The 9,785-nt window shown below is 33.3% G+C and overlaps 1 protein-coding gene across 1 annotated transcript; it reads left to right on the top strand.

Moving 5' to 3' along the window:
• Positions 1-552: 552 nt before the first annotated feature.
• Positions 553-9,198, top strand: LOC113516682 (eukaryotic translation initiation factor 3 subunit H). Its single transcript, XM_052901883.1, has 5 exons — positions 553-712; positions 1,882-2,099; positions 2,785-2,942; positions 7,892-8,098; positions 8,805-9,198. Exons 1-5 carry the CDS (start codon positions 635-637, stop codon positions 9,155-9,157), a joined length of 1,014 nt encoding a protein of 337 aa, XP_052757843.1. The 5' UTR covers positions 553-634; the 3' UTR covers positions 9,158-9,198.
• The last annotated feature ends 587 nt before the right edge of the window (positions 9,199-9,785 follow it).

Genomic DNA, 9,785 nt, shown 5'->3' with positions numbered 1-9,785 from the left:
GTTTTCAAAACTTCCCGTAATATCTGGTCAATTTCTAGAGTTAACTTCAAAATAAAAAGATATACCTATGAAATACAAAGCTAAAACTGTTCCACAAATAATTCCACAAATAGATAGCAACCATTTGCATCGTATTTTTATTATAAGTTGGCACTATTGTGACCTTTTCATTTAACTAAACGTTGGCATGTTTCTTGACAAAATCCATATATTAAAAGCTAGTATTGAAGTTGGGGGTTGTCAGGTCGACCTCCACGCAGTTTCCACCAGATGTTTTTGTTATGATGGGCTAACTGACTTGCTCTCATGTTCATCTATCATCTCTCACTGGTGCCCCGCCAGTGTATATCAATAGCGCAGGCAAGGCTACCATTCCATTATCAACCATTAAAAAAAAGTATGAAAGTTATGCAAGACTTTTATGAGCCTCTTAACTGATGCTAGCAAAAGTGATGGTAAAATTCAAGATCAATTGCGATTGAAGAAAAAAAATCGTCTTTGTCTGTGGTTGTTATAGACAAATCCACAGACAAATCTATCATGTTATGTTAATTGAATTGTCAAAGTCATAGAAATGTCGCCTTCATCCAAAATTTAAATATTTTTTCTTTATTATCTCTTTCGTGTTATAAAAATGGCGAGTCGAGGTGGTTCAGCTAGACGCGTTCCTGAAAATGATGCTGCTATTACCTATGTACAATGTGATGGATTGGTACGTATTAGTATTTTCTTAAATGAAGCCTGCTTAAATTGATAACATTTTACATTTGTTCGATAGGCCTTTTTTATGGTACATCAGCCAGACACGTCATGTTTTTCAGTGATTTTCAACTTTTTGCTATTATATACCTGATTAGTGCTCATATATAAGCGCTAATATTTTTATTTAATGAATTGTTGACGGACAGTTACTTTTCAATTGGTTTCATCAATTTATCAAAATGAGGTTAGGTTATTTGTATACTCATAGCGGTACTTACAGTGGGATTAAAAAAATCATAATTATTATTCGATACAGAATTGTAGTGTTATATAAAAGAATAACCAATAGCCCAATATTGTCAAGGAACAATGATAGTGTATATGAGTCATGTTTATTTTTTGGGCATGCATTTAATTCAAAGATCTGTGACATGTAGGTATCTATAGTAATATTTGTATAAAAAAAGCTGATAGTGAGTCACTGTTTTAGGACATACCTATCTCTTGTTTGACCTCAACAGTGTATTTATATTTACAGATGATGTCAGTTTATTTGGCTGTGAAATATTTTACTTTCACAAACTGTGATTAGACTGTAATAAGTCAACAATAAAAATAAAAATATAGATATTATTTATGAAAATATTGGTATTATGTTAGAAAAAAATTTTGTTACAAGCGTTTAGCTTATTTTCTATTATCCTTCCTCTGATGTTTCTATTAACAAATTTTATTATTTAATTCCCAAATTCTTCTTTATTTGAAGAGAAGAGAATATATAATATGTAACAAGTCATTTGACCAACAAACAACTTGTTATATATTTATATTTAATTTTTGCTATATTTTTTAACACAAACATGTTGCTAGCAGTATGTATTGAAATTAAATGACCCCTAAGAGCATCCACTGACATTGCTTTAAATTACTGAAAATATTAATATTATTTCTTATTATATTTCATCATCTCAGTGTGATCTTTTTAATATTAATAAGTAATATTTATAAGGTGAAAGGAAAACAAAAAATTTTATAAAAAAAAAAATGAAAATAGCAATATTTTTTAACTTGCTTACTCTCACTAATATGACCTAATTTTATATTCTGATAAATTTACATGTATACTTTTTTATAGCTGAGTTTTATGTAAATGTATTTTTTATATATTACCTATTACAGGCGGTGATGAAAATAGTGAAGCACTGCCATGAAGAGTCATGCAGCAACATGGAGGTGGCCCAGGGTGCCCTACTAGGGCTGGTTGTGGAAAACCGACTTGAGATCACCAACTGTTTCCCATTTCCCAAGCATGATGACACTATGGATGAAGAGGAGTACCAACTGGATATGATGAGGAGACTGCGCAGGGTCAATGTTGATCATTTTCATGTTGGATGGTATGTGTTTATTCCATTCTATATTATTCTCATTTACTTTCCTCATAAGATTTATAAAGTTATAAAGATTGGTTGTTCCTTTTCTATATCACATACTATATATCACACATTCATCATAATTGGTTTACTAAATAAGTGCTACAAAACCCAAAATACTCTAGACTAATTCCATTTTAGAAAGCTTAATTGTTTTGGCCTGACATGAGAATTAAATCCAAAACTTCTGTTACAATACTGAATTTGATTTTTGCTCCTACATAGAATGAGATATTCATTCTTCATTCTATTTTTTTTAATAATTGCAGAAATTTAATAATGATGTTTTAATTTTTGTATAAACAAACAAGTTTTGCCTGCGACTTTATCTGCAAGTCTGATAAAAACTACCTAATGTCTTTTTCCATTCCATATAATACATGTATATAAATTATTATATGGAATAGTGATTGATTTAGCCAATAAAGGTGCTAAGAGGCAATCATACTCACTTTCACCTTTATGATATTTGTAAATAAATTTTAATATAAGGTCAACTAGATTAACTTGCATGTTTTTTAGTTGAGAATCTTCTGCTAGTTACAGGTCCATAATTAATGTTAAGCCTACATTAAAATAAAGTGTGTATGATGTACTTATAAAAATTATAAAATTAGTAACGAACTTCATATTTATTTAATTTTTTCAGGTATCAGAGTGCAGATGTAGGAAACTTCCTGAGCCAATCTCTTCTTGAGTCTCAATATCATTATCAGACATCCATAGAAGAGAGTGTTGTGGTTATTTATGACACCAAGAAGTCCGCTAGAGGTTTTCTTACATTAAAGGCTTATCGTCTTACCATTCATTTGTTACTTTATTAAAAACAGATTCTAGCCGTCTGTGACTTTATCCTTGGTCATTCATGGTAACTTATTATCATGTCCAAAAAGAAATTTTCAAATCTGACTGGTTTATCTGGATATAAGTTTGTTGAAACAAAGTATCCTGATATCCGATATTAGCGATAAGGTCGCCCATTGTTTTCTCATTGTGATTATTTCTTGTAATTATTTATATTTATAATAAGTTTACTATTGTAATCTTTTGGAGGTAGCTTCCGTTCGTACCAGTAGTTCACACGCTTGGGTCCACTGTTTAGGCTTTGTAATTTTTATTAATGACCATTTTTCGACCATTATCAATTGCCTCTACCATCCAAAAAAAAAAGAATGTGTCCATTCTATGCTGGGATTACAGGATATAGAATGAGCCACCTCATGAGCCTCGAATGTGATTATTGTTTAATATGTTCCATACATTTAATGCTTATAATTGGCATTTTTATGCATCTTTGGTCAACCAACTGATTGTCGTCCATCTTATATGAAAATTAAATACTGTCGCCTAAAAGTTGGTTTATAAAAATAATTGCAGGCTATTATATATCAAATAAGGAATAACACAAATTAATCATGTTTTTTTATTGAGAATGGCTTATTACAATTGATGATCGGTTATATGTTAGTACCCTACATAATAATAGCTTTTTCCATAAAAAGTTATAACAGTGAAGGTGGTTCTAGAAAAACTCTGACACATTGAATTATTGATATACCACATACCTTTCCCTCAAGCTTAATATTAATAATACATAAAACAAATATAATTCCTACATGTATATCTAGATCTTATTAAGTCAAATTTTACATTTTTTCATATGGACGTCTCAAATGTACTTTTGTTTCTGATTTTTCCTACATTAGATGTTGTTGGTATTCCTAACATGTCGATTGGTCATTATCTCAATTATATCCTGGTCTTGAGATATATCCAAATCTGGTTCTTCATCTAATCTTTCACTAGTCAACTGATCTACAGTATTGTCTTGTATTTCATTTTCTGTAGTTTTTAAGTTTTCTGTTTCAGTTTCCTTAAGCTTTATCAATTGATCTATATGTCTATGCATATATTCCCCATCTTCTGTTTCTATTCTATAGCTAGAAGGTCCCTCTTTTTCATGTATTACACCGGGTTTCCATTTCCCTCCTTCTGCATAATTTCTGTACATCACTTTCTTTCCTACTTGAGTTTCACGATGCTTTTTATTTGCATTATCTACTATCTGTTCTTCTGTCTTCCTGTAATTGTTCATATTAGGATGATAGTATCTAGTAGAGAGCTCTCTATTCATTAACAATTCTGCTGGGCTCCTCTTAAATGTACAAGGTGTACTACGTAAGGTCAGCAAAATTCTAGGTAATTTTATTTAAAACCTCTGTCATCTTTTTTAATTTATTCTTTAATGTTTGAACCATTCTTTCAATGGCCATTAAAATGGTATGGTTGTCCTGATATGCTAATTTTTTAAGCTAAAAAGTCTTCAAATTCCTTTGACACAAAGGCTAAACCATTATCTGAAACCAGTGTTTCACATAGACCATGTTGCGCAAAAATGTATCGTAAATGTTTTATAACATTGCTAGAGGTAGTAGAATTTACTATGTGAACCTCTGGCCATTTTGAGTAGATCTACTACAATTAAAAACACTTTATTTTGGAATGGTCCTGCAAAGTCAATATGAATACGTGACCATTAAGCCGGGATAATCCATTCATGTGATGACTTCATAGGCATGTTCCTATTTTCTAATATTTTACAATTATTAAGCATCGTCTCTATATCACTGTCCATCTGTGGCCACCAAACATAGCTGCGAGCTAGCGCTTTAGTGTGTACCATACCACTATGAGTTTGATGTAATATCTTTAACATACTTTCTTTCAGTAGATTAGGTAAAATTACACGATTTCCCAATAAAATACAGCCATCTTGTAAACTTAACTCCACACGATGCAACCAATAAGTATGCAATCTCTTATCAGTGACTCGAACTGGCCATCCTTTCAAAATGAACCATTTTACTTTTTTTAGTATTTCATCCTCAGTAGTTGCCTTCTCGATATCTCTTGGCCCAAAGGGTAAATCATGTGGTGTTTCGGCTATTAAGAGAATCTCTCCAGGGCTATCAATATCTTTAGGCGATATAGGCATTGGCCATCGACTAAGTCCATCTGCATTAGTGATTTCTTTACCACGCTTGTAACAAATTTCATAATCATGTGCAGATAAAGTCAAACATATGCGAGTCAATCTCGGTGATAGAATGTCTGGTATTTTTTTATTGGTTCCAAATATACCCAGTAATGGCTTATGGTCTGTTATAATTGTAAATCTTCTCCCCAACAAATAGTTGTTAAATTTTTGAATGCCAAATAAAATTGCTGTAGCTTCTTTATCCAATTGAGAATATCGTCTTTCATGTGGATGGAGGGTTCTTGACCCCATTGCTACTGGTTTCTCTTCACCATTGTCCATAACATGTGCTAGTACAGCCCCTATCCCATACTCTGATGAATCACAAGTTAAAATGAGTTTTTTCTTTGTATCATAGTGTGTAAGACTGACATCATTTGTAAGTAAGCTCTTTGCTGTATTAAAAGACTGTTGTTCCTCATTATTCCATTTCCATTTATTTTTCTTGTCTAATAATCTATGTAGAGGCTCCAAAACTGTTGCTTTATGAGGTACAAAGCGTTCATAAAAATTATATAAGCCAAGAAACGCTTGAAGCTGTTGCACATTCCTTGGAGGTGGCGTGTTTATTATTGCCTCGATCTTTCTTTTTGATGGGTGTATACCCTCCGCATCTATTACAAATCCCAAGAACTCAACTCGTGTTCTTGCAAACTTACACTTTTCTTGATTAAGTTTTAAACCTTTGTCATCCAGACGATGCAGAACTGCATCGAGGCGCCATTTCATCTCATCCAGTGTATGGCCCATTATAATAATATCATCCAGGAGAACGGCTACTCCAGGAATATCCGCAAGCAATGCTGTCATGGCCCTTTGAATATACCTGGGCTAGCTTTAACTCCAAACGCTAATCTATGTACGGAAAATAATCCTTTAGTTGTATTTAATGTCAATAACTTTGCCGTCTGTTCGTCCACTGGCAATTGTGTATACGCACGTTCTAAATCTAACGTTGTAAAGAATCGACCTCCGGCTAATAGTGCAAAAATTTCATTAGCAGTCGGCATCGGATATGTATCAGATTCTGTAGCTTGATTTACTGTACTGCGATAATCACCACACAACCGAATTTCTTTTTTTACAATAGGTACTACAGGTGTCGCCCATTCAGAATATGGCACGGATTTCAAAACACCTTCTTGTACTAAATTATCTATTTCTTGTTCGACACGACCTCTCAAAGCATATGGCACCGGTCTTGCTTTAATAAATTTAGGTACAGCTTCTGGAATCAAATGTATGGTTACAGGTTCTCCTTTGTATATCCCTAGACCGTTTGAAAAAATATTCTTATATTTAATTAATACTTCTTCACACGATATGCCCTCATATTCTATTAAATTTATATTATTTATAGAAATATTTAGAGGTCCGAACCAGTTCCGTCCCAACAAATTTGGTCCTTTTCCTTTTGCCACAATAACTGTTAACTGACATTGGCTGTTTTTGTACTTCACATCAACATCTAATTGCCCAAGTAAATCTAATGATGCATTTGTCCATGTCGATAATCTTAATATCATTGGCTGTAACCTGTTTTTTAAGTATTTAGGCAATTTATAAAATGTTGTCATATTTATTATTGAATAAGATGCACCGGAATCAATTTCCATTTTTGTCTTATAACCATTCAATATTACATCGACCTGTACAGGTGGTATTCTCTGTAGATTATTGATGTTATTCATACAATATATACCATTAAGTGAATCACTGCCCGGAATATTGGAATCTTTATCGGTTGTGTACCGAATGTTTTGATTTTTACGTTTCTGAGTACAAATTTTCTCTAAATGACCAATTTTCTGGCAAAAATTACATTTAGCATTAATATATCTGCATATGCCATTATGTTTTTCGCCACATCTATAGCAAAATCTAAATTTAATATTAGTATTGTTTTTATCACGTATAGCACCAATATCCATTGGCTCTGATGATGAACTGGACATACTCGATGTATGCTGTGCTGCACGCATTATGCTGATATCACGATGAGCTGTTTCTGCTGCTGTTATACTGTCCACCACTTCTTTATATGTTAGGGTGTCTCGTTTTAATAACTCAAATTTTAGTTTCTCATCTCGCATACCACATACTAAACGATCACGAAGATTGCGTTCAAGTTACTAAAATTACAATGTGCAGCTATTTTTCGCAATTCTGTTAAGTAGTCTAGTGCTTTTTCGTCTTCTTTTTGGTTACGATTATAAAACTTGTATGACATTGTAATCTCATTAGACTTAGGAGTATAATGTTTTGTCAATAAGTCAATAACGTAGGTAAAAGTAACTTCATGTGATTTTCGTGGTATTATCAAAGCTAACACTGTTTCAAACACTTCTGCACCACAAATTGTATAGAAATTGGCAAGTTTCACATTTTCGTCGATGATTCCATTTGCCACGAAGCAAAAATTTAGCCTATCTATGTAGTGGCTAAAATCTTCATTTCCGGGTTGGTACTCGTGGAACTTAATAGCTTGCATGTTTGTACATATGTAATCACATTAATTTTTATACTCGTCGCCAATATTATATATCAAATAAGGAATAACACAAATTAATCATGTTTTTTTATTGAGAATGGCTTATTACAATTGATGATCGGTTATATGTTAGTACCCTACATAATAATAGCTTTTTCCATAAAAAGTTATAACAGTGAAGGTGGTTCTAGAAAAACTCTGACACATTGAATTATTGATATACCACACAGGCGATAGCAATGTATAAAGATGGTGATTACACACCGGAGGCGCTGCGAAACTTGAAGATTGGCTACGAGAGTTTGTTTATTGAGGTGCCAATCGTGATCCGAAACTCACCGTTGACAAACATCATGATGTCAGAGCTGTCGGAGATGATACCTGAGGAGGAGGGTTCCAAGTTCTTAGATCTTGGCACAGCGTCTGTGCTTGAAGGTTAGTTTTAATAATAAAGTTGGCTGACAGAATATTGGTAATTTTTAGTCAAATTATTTTGTCTAGTTTAATCTAAATCTTTAGTAAATTTTAACTTTTATTATTATACTCATTGAAACACATATTTTAGAAGCACAAAATCACTCTAGCCAGATGTCATTTGCTTTGTCACTTTTTCCATATTACCTACTTTAGGACACTACAGGATGCTTTTAAAGTTATACCTGTCATATTCTCTACCAGTTTACTTTTGAGAAAGGTATCATAGTGAGTTAAAAAAATTAAAACATTTATATGCCAAAATAGTAAATTTATTGATTTAAGTATCTGTTAGCACAACTCTAATCAAATTTGATTTTATTTCTTTTTTTTAGCTCATTTGAGAATGGAGTTAAAGGCTTTATTTATTGAATGCACTATATCTTTTTTTAATTTAAAATTTTTAATGGATGAATATAAAACAATAATCCTGCTAATGCTATCGGTATACACTGATCAAGTGTCAGTAAGGGATGGTAGGTGGAAATGTGCAAGTCAGTTGTTGTTTAATTTGTCAAGATGCCCATCTTATAAACAATAATTAATACCACACCACATAAAGGTTAACCTATAAGGCTACTTGCTAGTAATGAGGTTGACAGACGGTGGTAATACTTGGTCTTGCAAATGTTGTCGAAACTATTTCATTTCGTTATGTTTTCTCCAGGCCAACTCCGCAGCCTAATGGAGCGCGTCGATGAGCTCAATCAAGAAGCTATCAAGTTCAACCGGTACCAGCAGCTTGTCGTCCGCCAACAGCAAGACAAACACCGTTGGCTGGTCAAGCGAGCTCAGGAGAACGCGGCGAGAGCCGCCAAGGACGAGCCACCGCTACCTGAAGAGGATGTCAACAAACTCTTCAAACCCCACCCGGTACCACCCAGGCTGAACCCCATGATCGTAGCTGGTCAAATCAATACGTACAGCCAACATATAAGCCAATTTTGTTCCCAGAGTCTCGCTAAATTGTATTTAACGCAAGCACTCCAAAACGCGAAGGAGTCAAAGCAAAGTACCTAAGGGATTTGAATATTTGTAATAAATACTTGTATGAGATGTAACAGTTGTATTTTTATTTTGTAACTAGCGATATCGACCCGGCTTCCCCCGACGAGTATATAAAATTTTTGAAAATCAATTCATATAAAAAAATCATGTAATAAAAAAATTTCAGCGAATTCAATTGATCGTTTATTTTATATGTGATTCTTTAGATTGATATAACTTTTTTATTTATGAACCGATTGAAAAAAAAAAACAAACATGAAATGTTAAATTTAGCAGACCGTAACGCATTAGTGAAAACTGCACTCAAATTGGTTAAGCCGTTTCTGAGATTAGTGTACACAAACTTATAGACAAACAGACAAAAACTCTAAAAATCATTGTTTTGGGTTCTATTTCTTATAACCCCCCCCCCCCCCTCCCCCACAGTAGTTTTTCTTATATATCTTCCATGTACAGACAGCGACCATGTACGATTTTATTATATGTATTGATTTTTTTATACAACTTAGAATGGCAAACAAGCTGACGGTTCACCTGATGGAAAATGGTAACCGTCGCCTATAGACATGAGCAGTACCATGGACATAACAGAGTATACTTTTTCACCCATGATACTCTCCATGCGTTGCCATTCCTGAGG

This window comes from Galleria mellonella, unplaced genomic scaffold (genome assembly GCF_026898425.1).
Source record: "Galleria mellonella isolate WM207_F2 unplaced genomic scaffold, CSIRO_AGI_GalMel_v1 utg83, whole genome shotgun sequence".
Classification (NCBI taxonomy): Eukaryota; Metazoa; Arthropoda; class Insecta; order Lepidoptera; family Pyralidae; genus Galleria; species Galleria mellonella.
Note: the sequence above shows the minus strand (reverse complement) of the source record. Positions and strands in the feature narration are given on the sequence as shown.

What these genes read in the sequence shown, in the direction of transcription:
- LOC113516682 (XM_052901883.1), top strand. Translation starts at nt 635, where the DNA reads ATGGCGAGTCGAGGTGGTTCAGCTAGACGCGTTCCTGAAAATGATGCT. An exon ending in ATGTACAATGTGATGGATTG is followed by an intron (nt 713 to 1,881) that starts GTACGTATTAGT and finishes TACCTATTACAG; the next exon opens with GCGGTGATGAAAATAGTGAA. An exon ending in CACAGCGTCTGTGCTTGAAG is followed by an intron (nt 8,099 to 8,804) that starts GTTAGTTTTAAT and finishes TGTTTTCTCCAG; the next exon opens with GCCAACTCCGCAGCCTAATG.